The 18003-nt window shown below is 40.3% G+C and overlaps 1 protein-coding gene across 1 annotated transcript in view; it reads left to right on the top strand.

The window, feature by feature from the left end:
• AHCTF1 (AT hook containing transcription factor 1) overlaps nt 1-10358 on the top strand; it is a 42811-nt gene extending 32453 nt beyond the window's left edge. Inside the window, exons 28-35 of the mRNA XM_008936872.1 lie at nt 604-1035; nt 2773-2895; nt 3841-3953; nt 5339-5501; nt 5965-7774; nt 8547-8684; nt 9159-9252; nt 9891-10358. Of these exons, the coding sequence (XP_008935120.1) occupies nt 604-1035; nt 2773-2895; nt 3841-3953; nt 5339-5501; nt 5965-7774; nt 8547-8684; nt 9159-9252; nt 9891-10083 (3066 nt within the window). The 3' untranslated portion in view covers nt 10084-10358. The remainder of the gene's footprint in view (nt 1-603; nt 1036-2772; nt 2896-3840; nt 3954-5338; nt 5502-5964; nt 7775-8546; nt 8685-9158; nt 9253-9890) is intronic.
• Nucleotides 10359-18003: the final 7645 nt, after the last annotated feature.

Here is an 18003-nt window from a genome sequence, read left to right as displayed (position 1 = left end):
CCTACATGTACTAACAAGTGGTCATATTCTATTATACCTTTTTTGCCTGTTCTGAAGAGCTCCTCAGTTGTAACAAGAGGGCTCTATATCCTAAATGAAGATCTCACTAATAATGTAGTGTGGCCAGATTCATTTACTTGCTCCATGCTACAGGCACAGTGAATACCAATATAGTCCAGCAGTGCATACAAGTTGAAAAGGCAGGCATGAAAAAAAGAAATTCTGACTTATGATTGTAGATATGCACAGCTCCCTTTTCTTGAAAACAATAGTGAAACCAATGGCAGCTTTGAGATGACAGTATAAGCAAGGGCTTAGAAAAGACCAGATTTGTTTAATTCTCTCAGACTGTGGAATTTCAATAAGAATTCAAAAGTGTGATTTTTCTTAAAAAAAAAAAAAAATACATTTTCTTTTTTACGCTCTACCTTAAAAGCTAAGATAGTGCTAGAATGAGAATTGATTTTGTAGCACCTTGCTTAAGGTGGCTCTTGTAAGACTTGCAGATATTGGTATATATTTTTTTTTTCTCCTTAGTTTGACAAAAAATGTGCATGTTATTGATCATGAATGTCTTTTCTCTTTCTTGTTTAAAAAAAAAAGGTAACAGGACATGATAAAGCACTATCTGGAGCTTCATCTGAGTATCATCATGGAGCGATGGAGAATGCTTGGTCTGAAAGTAGAGATAAAACAACTCCGTGTACTCTGAGCAACCCTGAGGACAGTCATGCCGAAATTGAAGAGTCTTCAGAAAGCATGCCTGGAGATGATTTGGAGAAAATGGACGTCAGCAAAGAAAATAGTAACTTCTCTGCTAGGTCAGACCAAACTGCTCTGGAGTATTATGATGCAAAATCACCTGGTGATTTTGAAGATGATGTCATCTTTATAGCTGCTAAACCAGCTAATTCTTCCACTGAAGAACCTGCCAATTTTCAAGAATCGGAGAAGGAAGAAGATGGAGAAATTGTTGAAGATACACCTTTCCAGATGGAACAACCAGATGCATCAGAACTAAGAGAACAAGCCGGTGTGTTTCATCCTTTGATAAGTTTCTGAATTTTCAAATGTCTTCAAAAGGTTAAATTGGCCTTGAGTGCAACAGTTAATGCTGACTGGTCACCCAATGTACTAGGCACTTCTTTGTCCTAGGCTTTTTAAAGTGCCTCAGTGTTTTGAGTCCTTTTTTTAGGTATCCTTGCCATTATGATTGTGTCTTGCTTTTAGCTGGCATTTCTTGTGTGTAATTGCAGCTGGGAGGCAGCAGTGATTTGTGGGAGTTTTGTGAAGTATACGAGTTGAAAGCTTAGGCTTCTAGTAATGATTTAGGGGTACTTCTGTAGGCTACAGGGTTTTTACAGCAAGTTTAATGCATGGTGTGCTTTGACTAGACAGATTTTCTTCTTTTATGCACCACATTAGGGCTCAGTTAAATAGTTTTTTTCAGGAAGTGAGTCTGCTTGTGTATCTGCTTCTCATTACAGCTATGCCTGCTCATTTTGCTGGCCCAGCAAAAACCCTATTTCACCTGGTCTTTTGTAATTCAGCTCAGTTGAGCTCATGCAGGCTGGTCCAGCTGCTAAGGATGCGTTCATAGGAGCAGATCTGCTGACAGGTTAGAAGAGATGTAGCTCACTAGCCAGTGAAGAGCTGGGAATGAAGGTGGTGCAGGAGCAAGGAGAAGCTGTGCAGACACAGCTGCACCCTGTACTTGACAAAGCGCTTGGTCAGTTCAGCTCTTCACATAAGTTTGCTGTCCCTGGGACAGGTACACCAGCATCTGGGTTCTGTGCCTGAGCTCTTGAAACTGTTTCAGCAGAGTGTGTACTCCAGTATCAGTGCATCATATGCAGCCTGATCCAGTCCTGAGACTGAGATGATTCTGGAAGGTCCTGAAGAGTGATTGTTCCTATTGTAGTTCCTCAGTGCGTTTTCTTTTTAAATAACAGGAGTGCTCAGATACAGACTCTATGTACATGGGTAGAGGGTTCTCCAGATAGTGTTTTTAGTAAGATAGACCAAAACATTTACCTGTCCTATTTTAGCTGTCTTGTATTTGGACAAGAAAGCCAAGGTGTTTCTCATTAAAAATAACAGTAAGGTACTAATCATTAAAGAATAACGTTGTGAAGAAATGTTACTATTGCTGGCTATGTTACAAATAGTTCTGTACCATTTCAGTACTCTGGAAGTATTAGAGGGCAGTCAGTATAGCTGTTGTTTGGCCTGAGCTAGAATAATCATCCCAGTCCTGAATCCTGCCTGCAAAGGTAATTGCTGGATATGGAGGCAGCAGACAGAAGAAGAAAAGGAGACTATTTCTAAAATTGAACCTGAAACAGGTTAGCAAGCTGTTTGGTTTCAACACCACCAGTCAATCACTAGAGAAAAGGAGAAAAGACTTTAGATGCATTCTTGTACCAGAGGGGAAATAGAGACAAGAAAGGAAAGTGGCATTGCTGGAAATGAGATAAATATCCACAGAGAAATAAGAAAATTTACTACCCAATTTTAAGAAGGAGAGATGTTCTCTGAAACTTTTATGTATTAGGTCAGTAAATACAAAGTTTAGTTTGTAAACAGAATATCAATGGTCATTTTATTTTCTTGATGGAATTTATGAATCAGATTCCTTGTTTTACTTCAAAGAAGAATTCAGACCTGTGCATCTTAAGTCTTGGTAGCATTATTTTGTTAGCTCTCTGTCCTAGATGAAATGTGTAAAGGCTCACCTGAAAATCATATGAATGTTTTAAAAGAAATTGTTAGATGACTTCCCTGTTGCACTTATCTATCTATCTATCTTATTTTTTTGTAGAATTTGTGGAAGAATCAAATGCTGAATGTCTTACCCTTCCAGGGGGTGGGAAATTGGTGTTTAAAGCTGCTGAGGCTGATACTTTTGAGACTGCAAATGAAGGGTAAGTTTATAAAATAGATACGTCTTTGGTTTCACACAAGATGTTAACTGCCAGCTTTCCTGTGTTTGAAAACTATGATTTTGACCTGGTATTGGTTCTTTCCTATGTTCTTAAACGTAACAACTTTTCTATTCCTTTCTGCCTGTGAACAGAACTAACTTGGCATTAATGTGTCAGACTGACGAGCTGTCAAATTGACTAGCTGTCAGTTTGAGCCTTTTTTTCTCAAATCATTGCATACCCCAGAGTATGGTTTTGTAGACTGACTTCAGAACATGCTATATAAAAGTTTTTACAGCCTGGAGGGTTACTAAGCAGATGCTGTGAACATAAGCCCTGCTTTTCTCTGAAAATTGTGCAGCTAAAAATTACACCTGTGATCCCTGTAACTTTAGCGGGTTTATTGGGGAATTTGAATGCTTTCTGGCACCTTTCTTATACACTTAGTTTCCATTTTCTTTGTGCTCCATTAGCATCTATTTGTTTTCTCACCCAGGTACTTTATAAGCTGCAGTCGCTTACTGTGATAAAGACAGAATGTTAGCAATGAAATAAGACTTAATTTCAAGTGGTAACTTAAAATGGCACAGACTTCTGTTCAGTTTGTTCTAAACCTCCAATACATCATTTGCACTTCTACAGAAGACAAATAATATATTATTGAATAGCACAACTCTGTTAGATTATTACCTAGTGTTAGAGAGCTGGGAATAACATTCAGTACTTGATTCCTTGCATAAGATTCACACATTGAGTGTAGCTATGTTGGTAAAGGAATTTCTAATTTTTCTTAAGTTCTTCTGTTTTGAAACATCAAGATTTTACACTGAGAAAGGAATTTGTAAATGTCTTCAAGGTTTGTTTTCAGGCTTTGATGCATTTCTGTTTCTGTTCATGTAGAGAAACAAACTGCCAGGAGTCCCACATGTCCTCTTCATCAGAAGAAAAAGCCATAGGAGTTGACACAAACCCACAGCTTTCTGAATCCCCAGACATGGACAGTGAACGTATGTACAGTGTGCTGGATGTGTTAGATGGGTCAGGTAGCTGAACTCCTGAAGTGTAGAGGGTGTAGTTTGCCATACCACTAGAGGTGTCTCAGGCTGAAGTAGTAGTAGCATGTTACTGCTAACTTCATTAAACTGTAGAGAGCCTTCCAAAGAATCACAGAATGGAAAGGGTTGGAAGGGACCTCTGGAGACCATCTAGTCCAAACCCCCTGCCAAAGCAGGTTTGCCTAGATCGGGTTGTGGAGGATCTCATCTTGAGGAGACTCCACGAACTCTGGGCAGCCTGTTCCAGTGTTCTATCTCTCCCCATCTCTCTTGAACTGGGGAGCCCCAAACTGGACACAATAGTCCAGGTGTGGCCTCACTAGGGCAGAGTAGAGGGGGAGGAGAATCTCCCTTGATCTGCTGGTCACACTCTTCTTAATACCCCCCAGGATATCATTGGCCTTCTTGGCTACAAAAGCACACTGCTGGCTTGTGGTGAACTTGTCCACCAGGACTCCAAGTTCCTTCTCCGTGGAGCTGCTTTCTAGTAGGTCGACCCCTAGCCTGTACTGGTGCATGGGGTTATTCCTCCCCAGATGCAGGACTCTACACTTGTCCCTGTTGAATTTCATTAGGTTCCCCTCTGCCCAACTCTCCAGCCTGTCCGGGTCTCGCTGAATGGCAGCACAGCCGTCCCGTGTGTCAGCTACTCCTTTCAGTTCTGTATCCTCAGAGTTAGTTTAGTCATGGTTGAGTTAGGTGAATGGTTGGACTTGATGGTCTTAAAGGTCTTTTCCAATCTAAACAATTCTGTGATTCTATAATCAGCAAATTTCCTGAGGGTATACTCTGTCCCTTCTTCCAGGTCATCCCCTCCTTAAATGAAGTCCTTGTAGGAAATGCATAGTGTCTACTCCTGTTCTTGATAAAGATACTGAGAAAGCTGATGGAATGTCAAATATTAGAAGGAGAGATCAATATTTATTTTGCTGCTGTACACCACTGCTAATTTTGTGCTATGGGATTTGCTGCTTCAGTTACTGTTTTAAAAGGTGCATCCTTGGTATTCAAGCTGGGAAGAATAGCCAACTATCAGTGTGCCTTTCCAGCTCCCTTCACCTCTTGGTTCTTTTTCTGTGTGGACTTAACAGCAGCTGATTTTCCCCTTCTCCTTCCTTTTTTTTTTTTTTGTTTTTTTTTGTTTTTTTTTTTAAAAATGTGAGGCTGCCTCCTTTACCAGATAGATGGTTTTGTCTTCCAGTTTTTGGAGAAAGCCTAATATATGTGGCAGGATGGAGAACTGTCGTGTTGGCTCTGGCTCCGTCTGTTACTTCCTGTTGCTTAAACCTGTGTCATTTATGTGGCAGCTCAGTTACAATGACCCAACTCTCTTCCAGCTGCATTAAGTCTCCATGGCAGTGAGGATGTGCTCAGTGCTCATTCAGAAAAGCTCCTCGAGATGACATGCGTGGATTTACCTAAAGAATGTAACCTAGAGGCAGCTGAAGTTGAAGGAGAGGTTCCTTTCCTGAAGGAAGAAATAACTGCTTCTAACAATCTTCCTAAACACGAGGACAGTAATGTAAGTAAAGTATTCTTCTGTTTTCTACAAAATAGAGAATGCTTTGCAAATTGAGGACAGTGCTGTCTTACTGACAGAAGGGATGCATCAATGTGGTGGACTTACTTTTCCTCTTTGACTTAACAAATAAATAGTTTTAATGTTGAAGACAGTAAGGAGTTGGAGAGTGCAGTTTTCGATACTGGGGGCCACTTACTAAATGACAAAAGGATGCAGGAGGAAAACTCATTTTAAGAATGATTTAGGTGCTTGGATCCTTTACTGTTTGTTCCTTATTGCCATAAATGTAACTCCCAGTAATGAGTTCATTTCAGCATCAAGCTATTTCCAGATACTTACACTCTTCTTTTTGGTTTTTTTTTGGTGGGGTTTTTTTTTTGTAAAAGCATGGTTTTGTGATATCTCAACTTTGCAAAATACAAATTTTAAAAGGTTGTCCACATGTGACGTTTTTTACCTTTAGGTTATAGAAGATCGTGCCATTACGTCACAAACCTCAGAGGAAGCATCTGAAACACCACCATATAGTGAACTACACCCTGTAGGCAATTTTCAACACAGCTATGATGCTATAGAGCAACAGTTCACATGTGATTTGCCTGATAATGAAGATGCTGAAGGTGATGCAGATGAGGGAGATGGAGAGGTTTCTATATCTCATAGTAATTTTACTTTAGTCTTGGAAGGAGAAGAAGGTGAAGCAGAGATGGAAGACCCTGTGTTAGTAGATACTTCTAAACCAGCTGGCACAACAACAGAGGAAAAACCTGCCAACACTTTAGGAAATACTGAAAACCAAGAACATGTTACAAACTCAGTGTCTACTGTAACTAGTGATCAGGAATCTCAGAATACTGCAGAGTCGCTCCCGTATGTGCCTGAACCCATTAAGGTAGCTATTGCTGAGAACTTACTGGATGTAATCATAGACACAAGAAGTAAGGAATTTACATCTGAAGTTGTAGAACAATCTATTCATGAAACCATAGGTAAAAAAGTAACTAGATTCCAGAAGACAAAAGCTCCCTTAACGACTGTGCCAGAAGGAGTGGAAGATGAAACCAGCAGCCATCAGGCAGAGTATGTCACCACTCCTAGAACACGGACAAGGGGACAACTGAGTAGAAATCCAAGTGCTCAGCAGCTGCTGAAGGCAGACAAACCAGTTCTGTTTGGGCAGTCTCCCAGGAGAAGTACCAGGCGAACAAAAGAAGCATCTGAGACTTCTAGTCTTCAAACAGAAGAAAATGCTCAAGATGAGCAAATACCTCTGGTGATTGTTACTCCTAGGAGAGGTAGAAGGCCTAAGGTGACTAATTTAGAAAAAGAAGAAAGTAACCATCCTGACAGACAAACGTTGTCTGACAGTAGGGAGCCCACAGCTGTTACTCCAAGAAGAGGGTTAAGGAGAGCAAAGGAAGCTGCATCTGAACGCTTGGAAGAGGCTAATGAGGAAACTGCTCTTGCTGAAGGTAGCATTGTTGCTCCTGGTACTTCCAAAAGGACTAGAGGAGGAAAAGGTTCATCAGGAGATGAAGAAACTAGCCAGACTGACACTGATCATAAGATAAAAAAGGTAGTCAGTCCTGGCAGAAGTGCAAGAAAACTGAAAAGCACCAATTTGCAGTTTACTGAAAATCTTCTAAAGGATCAAGATGTGCAGCCTAGTGACCAACTCCTTTTACCTGTGCCAGCTAAAAGAGGCAGAAGAAGAAAGACGAGTGCCTCAGAAGTTTTGGAAAACTCTGACCTTGATCTGTCTAAATCATCCCTTCCTCAAACAGAATTTAAACTTCCTGTCACTCCTAGGAGAAGTGCTAGGAAGGGGGCACAAAATCTCTTGGCAGACACAGAATCTCTCTCCACTCAGGAAGTCATGCGTTCAGGTGGGAAAGTGGAAACCCTGGGTACTCCTAGGAGAACAAGAAGAGTCCCACATGCTAAACCAGAAAACAACGATACTAATGAGCAAACACTTGCACCACCAACTGAGGAATCGACCACACCCAGGACTACAGTAAGGACAGGGCGTAGGGGCAGGAAGAAACGATCGATACTGGAGGAGATGGCCTCCCCTCAAGGGCCTGGTGGCAGTCCCCTGCTGCTTGAAGACATAAACCCACCAGGACAAGATGAAACATCAAGAACTTTAACAGATCGTATTACAAGAACCCGATCTGGTAAAACTGCCGTGCATCAGAAACTGTCTGTCGGGGAAAACGAGTCCTTCCTTTTCTCTCCTCCTCTCACTAAGCTGACCAAGAAATTCAAAGGTAGGTGCACTACATTTATAGATAAAATGAAGCCTGTTGCTGCTCTGTAAACCACAGAATGCAAACTGTGAGGATGGATTTGGTTATTGTAAAGAATATAACTGTGCCAAATAAATGGAAAGAGACTACTCATGTTCTTTTCTGAATGCTGCATGTGACTGGCTAGCTGTGGTCGGAACAGATGAGGAGGCTGATCTGGGTAGAGGGAAATTAAATCTAAGCTGAATTTTTGTTATGATCTTAAGTTTGCATCCATTTGAAAAACTGGGGGGTGTCTGTTAATATGAGATTTCCATCCCTTCCCCCAGTGAAGCAATAAAGGAGACATGCTTCCAAATTCTTCTCAGTTTTTAAGCTAAAATGAGCCACGTCTTGCAACAAACTATGCAGCTGTTTAATTATGCAGTTGTTTTTTTGTGGGCATATATTTTGTTAGTGGAGTTACTGTGCACAGGGTTCTTGCTAGAGTACATGATAAACTGGTTTTGAGATGTGTACAGACTGTGGATGCCTCCTGAGCATTGCATCTTTAGTCTTGTAAGAGCAGGTAAAATCACTATGCCAGCTAATCTTTGTTTCCTAATTTACTGGAAAAGAATGGATCCCAAGAGGCAGTTGGCAGGGGAAAATTACCTCCACACTGAGCGATTATAAACCTGATTATTAGACCTTTTATATCAGGAAGCTATATTGTGCTCTTGATCATCAACTCTAATATCGTTGTCCTTTACATATAATGTGCATGTATGTTAACAGTGTGTTGTCATTTTAGCTGGAAAAGCAGATGATGCTGTGCAGATTAAGGATTTAGACCCAGACTTATCTTCTCAGTTTGTCTTTTCACCCCCTCTTTTGAGGTCAAGGAGAAAAAATGTGTCTAGCACATCCCAAATCGTGAAAGAACCAGTAAGTAAAAACTCTAGTTGTCTCACGCTCTCGACTTTTGCTCCCTACCACTTTTTCAAATCACACTTAGTAATGTGTTGCCTTTTTCCATGGAAGTATATCTAAAAAGAGAGCTTTAAATTAATCATCTAAACAATTTATTTTTCTTTTCCTTCATGAAAACTAGCTACAAAACCCAATTTTTAATCTGTAAGTCAAAAATTAATAAATATTGCTTTGCCTTTTACAAAAGGCACAGTGGCTCTCTTTAAACTTAATTTGTGTGTTATCTGTTGACTTCAGAATTTGAACTTTTAGGCTGGTGCAATAATTTGAGATGGAAGGTTTGTTTTTGCAGAGAGAAGGTGTAATGCTTTTGGAAATAACTTTGGCACGAGTTCTTCATGAAAAAAAACATTCATTTGTATTCCGTAGAAGTGTCAGAACTTGTGCGTGAGTAATGTTTTTGTTGCCTTAACATAGGAGCTTCCAACAAAAGAGGAAGAGGATACCAAATCCATAGAGACTGTAGAAAGAAAGGAAGAAATTAAGAGAAGTAGAACTGTAAAATCAAAAATGAAGAAAGCAAGCAAGTATGAAATGCTTTTTGAACACTGATTTGCATTCCTTTATACTGTGGTAGTCATTCACCTGTTAGGTACCTAACTTTCTCTTCCTGACATGGCTGGGCAGTCTGCTCTGACTTTGCAAGCCTGTCCAGTTTGCTGGCCTGATGGGCACCTTTTTTACCTTTTGTTTTCCAATGGAAACAGAAGAGGGAGGGGATAGAAAAGGGCAAGTGGATACTATTCTTTGCAGTGATGACATGCTCTTATGTTGTCTTATTGCACCTTATAAAACCACACTTGTATGGTCTATAGTTCCCTGTACAAAGCAGGAAGGGGTCAGACAATGAGTGAAGAGAACTTTGTGTTTCTGGACATGTTTTCTGTTTCCTTTTGAAAAACTATGAGGACGCTTGCCTCTTAAAAGCTGGGCAGGGGGTGCTCTAAAAGCTCATAGGACTAGTGACTAAGAATGCTTGGGACAAGCTGGTAAAGAATGAAAGCAAACAGAAGCTTATTTATGTATCTTTCCTCCCTTGGTTCTATCTACAAAGAAGCTCCTACGTAATTATTTGGCATTGGTTTTGTAATTCTACAGGGTTGTTTTCCTCTACTACTTAATGTAGGTAATACAAAATCCATTTGATGCTTCTCATTCTTTTCAGAACCACAAAAAAAGAACGTTCTTGGTCACCTCCACCTGTGGAAATAAAACTGATCTCTCCTTTTGGAACTCCGTTGGATGGAACGAAAAGCAAACAGAAAGAAAGCGCAGACGGAGCAGAGAAGCCTCTGAAAAAGAACAAAAAAAGACTCTCTAATTTTCCAAAGCCAGTTGTGCGCCGGAAGATGCTGTAACTGTTTTTTAAGTTTATAATGTACACCACTGTTTGTAAAGTCATCAAAACTGTGGGTTAGTAAAAGGAAAAAAATCATCTAATTTGGAAGAGATAATTTATATAAATTATTGTAAAATTTCATAAACAAATGGTCTTCAGTAAGTAACTCCATATGGAGTGTGATTTCCTCAGTCAATGCAGTTTTCTATTTTATATTAAGACTTCATACGTTTATATAATATGTAAATACAGCTTATTTTAGGAATGTTAAATAAAAATGTATACTTCACAATATGCTTACTGTCTGATAGCTTTTTGAGGGAATAGTGGGTTGAATGGCCTGTATGGCTCAGAAATTTTAATGTTGGTTTGCAGGAGTTGCTGACCCTCAAAAGTGAGGCCAAAAGCTTTGAAGCTTTTTAAAAGTTTGCTTGGAATTCCTATAACAAGTACATGTTTAAAACTTCCTAGTTTCAATTTTATAAGTTGTTTGACCTTCTGGTGCAAATAATTTGGCTCACGATACAAACTGGTAATTCCTTACATTCTCTGTTAAGTTGTACTATATGGATATCAGAATGTAAACAACTGTATTTTAAGCTGTGCAATATTTTTTTGTATTTGTCTTAAACTTTGGGAAAGCTGCTCTTTACTTCATAAAAATAGATCACACCTCCTGTGTTTCACTATTTTTTTACAATTTGTTGTGAGAAAAAAAATCAACTTTATAGAGGGTGTGACGCTTACAATAGCATATCAAAATTAAAGGGACATTACCCAGATACTTCGAAATTGGAGCCAAAATTATTTTCATAAGGTTAATAGGAATGCTACTGTAACTGAAATAATTTTTGTCTGTAAACATATTTTGCAGTATTTGAAGCCTGCGTATCACAGCACTGAAAACCTGATGGTAAAGCTAACATAAAAGTCTGGACAAGGTAAAAAAATGTACAGAAATCTTAGTTAGAAACAATATTTTTGAATAATTATTTCATTAATAATTTTGGGTTATGGAATAAATGTCCCTATAAAGCTTCAATTTGTAAAAATTAATTCAAAAAAACTATTCTTTTAAAAGCAGACATAGAAGTACTATTTTGATGTGCAGTCTTTTAGACAATGGATTATTTTTATGTATGTTAATTTATATGTGGATGCAACTTTGAAGACTACAGAATGGTGGAACATGACATTAAATTTTTCAATTAGTACAAACTATTACAGTTACTCTAAGAAATAATTTATTCCTTAATTACTACCTTGTACATGGGGGGGATGAATGTACTAATAACATACTAAGCTTGTAAAAGGAGTTTCTTTTGGGGCCATGATTTTTCTATCTCAAAACAGATCATTCAAGAGAAGCAGTTGCATGCTCTTGGATATATTTCTGCTTGGGAGTATTCATGACTGAATGAAAGCTTAAAAAAGAAAAAAAAAAAGGCAAAATGTTGACAGTGTGAAAGTGGCAGTTTGAGTGAGACCTTTCAGTCAGGTCAGTAATTACTCTAAATATTTTGTACTACAATATAAATATTGTCAAGGGGGGAGGAGGGGGGAGAAATTGTAGCGATATTTTTTTTTCATTCCCATTGTACAGAAAGGCAGCGAATGGCTCAGATAATGGGATCAAATGATCAAGCTTTCAAGACTGGAATAAAAAATGGTTGTCAAATCTGAATGTGTATCTTGTATAGGGTACAAGAGTATTTATAAAATGCTCCAACTCCTGATCAAATAGAATTGACTGATGAAATGCTAGTGAAGATTGCTTTAATAAGGTTTTAACATGTTTCTGTTGTTTACACTTGCAGTGTGGTTTTCAGTACAAAAATCAAGTAAAACAAAAATAAGCTAATTTTGTGACTAATTTCTAGTAGTTTTAGCTCCTTTACTTTATAACCAGCTCAGCTGAATTTCCCTCATCTGGCAGTGCTTTGGAGGAAAGAAGAAAACAATAGTAGTAACAAGAAAATTGGTGTGTGAAATTTAATAACTTTCTAAAGGTTTGTAATAGTCTAGTATTTTTTTACTTTAAAGGAGTTCTAATCCCATTATATGTTAAAATGTAATCCCCCATTTTTATTTATTTATTTTTTAGTTACTTAGGTTCAGCACATAGTTCTTGGGTGCTGATGAGTTTTCCCAGGGAGCAGTTCATAAGGAGTGTAAGCATAATGTGTAACAAGGAACGGGATTTCAGGAAGTTGAAGGGCATAGAAGGAAACAGAAGCAAAAACAGACACTTGGAATTTTTATTCAGAGCCTGAGAAAGGAAAAGAAGCTAGCTAACAGTGTCAAGGTGGCAACTCAAGGGTGGGTTTCTAATGACATCGAGAAAATAGGTTTTACTTGGAAATTTTTTTTTTTTTTTTGTAGGCTTGCAACAAGTATGCAAAGGATAGAGTGGAAAAGATCATTTCAACAAGGGTGAGAAAGATCCAGTTGCATGGGCAGTGATGAACAGTGGATCCATTGGGAAGGAGGTGGCCTTTTCAAAGATTAAAATGGCTTGGGGGCTAGTGGCTGAGTGGGCTAGGAGGCTCACTGTGGAATTGCAGCTGTTAGCACGAGTATCTGAGAGGAAGATAATATTCATGGTGCCAGAGAAGGGAGTGAGGGGCCTGTGGAAGAAAGAGATGATGCATCATTGTGGTGGATGCGTGCAGAAGGCTACTGGGGCACGGAGCAGAACTTGCCTGGTGAGAGAAATCAGAACTTCCCATGAGCTACTTGGTACAGTTCATCTCTAAAGAGCAATTCTGAAGCTTTTCCATAGGAGAGTTAATTGCCTGAGAGGGGTGTGGTTTTCTCCCCCTAATGAAAAGCTACCATTTCACAAGAGTGCTTAGATGCTTCTGCTTTTCATCTATTGTCAGCTGAAAAGCTGAACCTACACTGTGTGTCTGTACTTCGGGGCTAACCCCAGAGAAAATGCCACTGGAAGGTTGACTGCCTTGGGATAGCAGACTCTCACCTTTCAGAAAGAACAAAAGTAGATTTTATTTCCAGGAAACACATAGTGGGAAACGCTAGTGGAGGAAGACTGAATAGGAACAAGATTAAGGGCTGTTCTTATTAGGGAATTTGTCAAGAAAAGGGAAGTTTCAATGGAAACGGTTCCCCAAGTTACCTCAGAGGGCTAACACAAATATTCATAAGACTTTTTTTCTTCAAATGTTTAGAAGCCAAGGCTGATGAAAGTATTCATTCCAGTTTCTAACGTGAAGGAGAACTACAGCAAATCTAGTTTACTTTTGATAGCCACTTGGTGCTTAAAGCATTAACAGATGCACATTCACTTAGTTTATTTGCCATAATATTTGTACATGCCCAGTGTGCAAATAAGGCTGCAGATAACTAAATAGTTTAATCCCCCATCAGAATGGCCTCTCATGAAAGACTGCTCTCAGGGTTGTCAGCACAAAACATTTATTTGCTGTGATTTCATCAGTTTCCATTTAACTAATCATAAATAACTAAGTTGTTGGTTTCTGTTAGGGAAAAAACAAGCTAGAGGCAGAAGCCAATACATAGTTTCTAGGGAGTAGTTAGGCAATATTTGTAACCTATTAGCTTAGGCCAGTCTGAAAATACTATGAAATAGCATCATTTCAATTAATAAATAGCATTTGTTTCTTACTTTGTACTTTTCTGTGCAAAACTTGCAGGTTTCCATCCCAGGAATGTTTTTTTTTCATTCAGCTGGTCAAGATAATGAGTCTCTTTGATAGGCTTGGAGATAAATGTACTGTGGTTCCTTCTAAATTAAAGTTGTGCATAAAATAAAATGCATTTTCCAAAGCACTGTGCTGTGTGGATGACCAGTATGTGAGGGAGGGGGAAAAGTGCAAGTTATGCTTTACTGATGTGTCTGTCTGTTCAGGTCAGTTACCCCTTGGCCGTGTATCACCTGGCATGGCTCAAGTGTGGGCTTATCCCCCAGCAGTCCTTGGTGTGCTCTTATTGCTGCTGAACTTGGCTTAAATCGAGGCTAAACCAACAATGATTGGTGAATAGCTGATGACTTGTATTTGGATACTACAACTGTAATTTTAACATGCAGAGAAAGAAGGATGCAGGAAGTGGGGATGTGATTTCTGTCAACAGCAACAGCACAACCGCCTGTGACCCTCGGAATCCAGGGCACAGGAAAACCTTTATTCTTGATCCAGCCTGTTGTCCTTTAGGAAGCCACGGGGAGACCAAGAATGGCACGCTCAGCAGGATCCAGCGGTGCAAAGGCCAGGTAAGATTCACTCAAAGAACCAGCTCAAGGCAGTTTTAGCTCATATGCAGACTGGTCCGTTTGTTTCTCTCCCGTTATTACCAGCTGTGTAAGTGGGATGGATGTTAGCAGTATGCTGCTCTGGAGCATCATCTAGGTTTTGTCTACCTCTGTCATCCCGGCACGCCGCGCTCCTTCCACGTGCCTTTTCAGATCTTGATCCCTAATTTAAACTCTTAGTGGGGGCACTCCCACTGGACAGCAGCGCTTTGTGTGTGGATCTACTTGCTCATCTGTGATAAGGGTGCACTCAATCATTTCATAGAGGGGGGTCTTCTGTGATCTTGGTTAAGGCATGCTGGAGAAGCTCTGGCAAGACTATAATGCTACTCTGCTCTCAGATGGTCAGATGGGCTCAGGGAGGAGCTCCCCAATGATCACATATGGTGCAAACAGAGGTCTGGTGCCTGTTGTATGCCAAGAGCTCTTTGAAGCTACCCACAACTGGGAAAAGAGCAAGTGGTACCAGGGGGGATTAGCACAGTGTCCTCCATTTCCCAGATCTTTCCATGTTTAAAAGACTCAATTTCAATTTAGCAAAAATAGGAACAGTGACTGTACGGAGCAACCTCCAGTACAAGCCATAGCAGAGCCTCTAAAATACTGTTCAATAAGAAAGTGGTGCAGCACAGCTAGATTTACAGATAAAACCTAAAATGGCAATTTGTCACAAGTGCAAGCAATTGTTCCCTAACATGAGAACCAAAAAAGTTACTTTATCGTTGTTTGTTTGTTTTTTTTTTTTTAACAGCTGCTCTGGGATCTTCCTTTACCTACCGTAAAGTGAGCTGATCTTTAAGCTCCCTGACTTCACTCTTACACAGGGTGTTGGTGGTGAGAGAGTCCTTCCAGCACCTCAGTAAGAAAAGCTGTGCTTTCTTCTGTGCACCTTCAGAATGCACAGCAGCTTCATAGTGCCTGCCATGCCAGTCCTATGCACAAGGAGTGGTGGCTTCAGCCTTGCAGTACAGCTTTTTCAGCTGCTGGATCCATCAGCATCCTTCTGCACTTGTAGCCCAATGGGCTCCAGCACTGCGGTAAGCAGAAGGCTTCACTCCTGTGCACTAGTGCCTCTTGTCTGCAAAAAATAACACCCTATTACTGAAGGCTGCTTATATTTTCCTCCTGTGTCACTTCCCTTGGGATAAGAACACTTTGTTTTCCTTAACCACTAGACAGTGGCAGATGCTCTCTATTAACCCCTCTCCCTTCCCAAAGGCGAATAAAAAGGGAATAAGGGAGAGAGACTTAGGGATCAAAAAAGAACACTAAAACAGCTTCAATGAAAATAACAACCATGGATTTTGAATATATACAAATATAAACACAATCAATATTGAACCCAACCTCCCCCTGACAGCAATTCCATCACTGTCACCACTGATGGTGTGGAGCAGGCCCTGGGCGAGTCCTAGACTGGACTCAATGGCAGAGGGGAGCTGATCCAGGAGCTGGAGTCTGGAACTTGATTCAGGAATGCATGGATTGGGGTCACAGAGATCAGAGCACCTGACCCTTCTGATCCCTCAGCTTTACACTGAATATGATGGATAGGGGATGGAACACCCCACTGGTCAGTTTAGGGGCACCTGTCCTCTGCTTCTCCCTGCATGTGCAGCCTTTTACTTTCTGCACCCCCCCAACATGGCACACAAAATTTATCAGTGACCTTGGTCTCCATAGGAACAAGTAGAAGCAAGAGCCTTTCTGCACACCAGTCCCTGGTAGTAACTCTGAGCGTCGAGTGTTATCCCTGCTAGAAGCAGACACTCACTGCAAAAGCATGCCCTTAACTTCAGAAAGTGCAGTGACTTAGAAGAGACTTGGCTGCAAAGTAAAATCACTGAACTGAGTTAGTTGTTCTAGCTCAAACCAGCACAGACTGCTCCAGAACAGCCTTCCTTTAGAAGTCAGTAGGTTTATTACTGAGAAGCTTAAACGTTTGATGCCTGTGCCTGCCAAGTAGGGACAGCATGTTAGAACCCAAACCAGGGCTTCCTCCTTCTGGTACCTTGTCCTTTTTGCTTTTTTTTTTTCATCTCTAAATTTGCTGTTGATCATTATGCTTACACCATTCATGTCTTTTTCACTTTATTGTCTCTTAGTGCTCTGGCTGAGGTGGTCTCTCTCTGCAACATGAAGGTGAGAACCTTTCTGGTGGTCCAAAATTTCTATCCCTGCTTAAACACATTACTCAAAAAACGCTTCTGTTTGAGGATAGAAATCTGGCTGGCACAAAATCTCTCTCTCTCATTATAGATACAGCCCCTCTTTCTTCTGAAAGAGTTTTCTGCATATTTGAAAAAAAAATATCTAAATATAGATAAATGTAGCTATAAAACTCATAAGGATCTGCTTAATATGAAAGCTGTGTTCTTGATATAAAACTAGCTGGTATTATGAAACAGCTGTTTTTAATCCCTGAATTCTGAGATTGTTTGTGCTGTGCACCAGATGTTGCATTCCTAAATAAGATGAAACTCCCATAGGTTCTTCTTTGTCTCCAGATAATTACCTGTGTACACCAGCATCTCTGAAGAGATATTTTTTCATATGGAAAGTACTCTCATATGAAAGATAGAAGAATACAAAGAGGAAATGGTCATATGTGAAAACATTGACTGTAAATGCTGATAGTCTTAAAATAACTTACCAGAATTTCTTCAAATGCTAACTTGGGTAATTCATCGAGGATGTTTTGAACAAATTGAAGGATGGATTCTTCAATTAACAAACAGCATATATTTTTACAGCCAAGTTGTATGCAGAGGTAACTCTTTTTCCTGAGACTGCTGGGTGCTTCTGTCATATGTGACTTACTGTAGCTCCTGTCCTCCCGTTTCTTTGCTGCCAGGCATTTGTCGTCTCTGCTTCCCAAGCGCAGATCCCAGCAACGGTGTACACAGAACTATTTCTTCCTGCCCAGGGCCACCTTCCGTCCTGGGCATGTTCCTAGTCTGTCGGCTCCTGCTGGAGAAGGTTTCCTTTCACCTTCCATTTCTCTCTGCAGGGCACCTGTCTGCCTGCATGGCATACCCACACCTACTCTGGGTGAGGTCTGATTTTGAAGTATCCCATCCCACATTGCCCCACATACTAGAGGCACAGCAGCTATTGCTGCAAGTTCGGGTTAGCTGTGGGAGGCTGTTCCTGGGCTGGCAGGGGCAAAAACAAGCCATGCTGTGCTTGCTGGTAGAAGTACAAGAGAGGGCATCAGATGCTTCCACATGAGCAGCAAAGTGGCTGTGATACATTTTTGCTTGTGAAGTTCCAGAGCTACATGTGCTCTTTCTGATTAAGGAAAAGAACCAAAATTTTTTTTTTCCTTTTGAAGTCTTGTTTGGCAGAGAATCTTACTGTTTGCTGGGACTGTCCAAGTAATCACTCCTTCTTTTGGTTTTCTTCCTGTATTTTCATATTTCAAAGGGCAAATCGGATCAGGAACTGAAGAAGCACGGTAGAATGCAGCTGCGGTTAGTCCATAGGTGAATCTCTTAGAAAGTGGGGGGGCAGACATCACCGAACTGAACCTTGCAGTTATCCTGTTTGCGTACGGCGAGGCGCACCTGGGCATCAGTCCTGCATTTCTAACGTAGCATCACCTCTCAGGGAGCCGTTTTACGAGATGTTAACCCCGCTGTGCCAAGC

This window comes from Merops nubicus, unplaced genomic scaffold (genome assembly GCF_000691845.1).
Source record: "Merops nubicus isolate BGI_N331 unplaced genomic scaffold, ASM69184v1 scaffold1923, whole genome shotgun sequence".
Taxonomy (NCBI): domain Eukaryota; kingdom Metazoa; phylum Chordata; class Aves; order Coraciiformes; family Meropidae; genus Merops; species Merops nubicus.
This window is presented reverse-complemented; position numbering and strand designations above follow the sequence as displayed.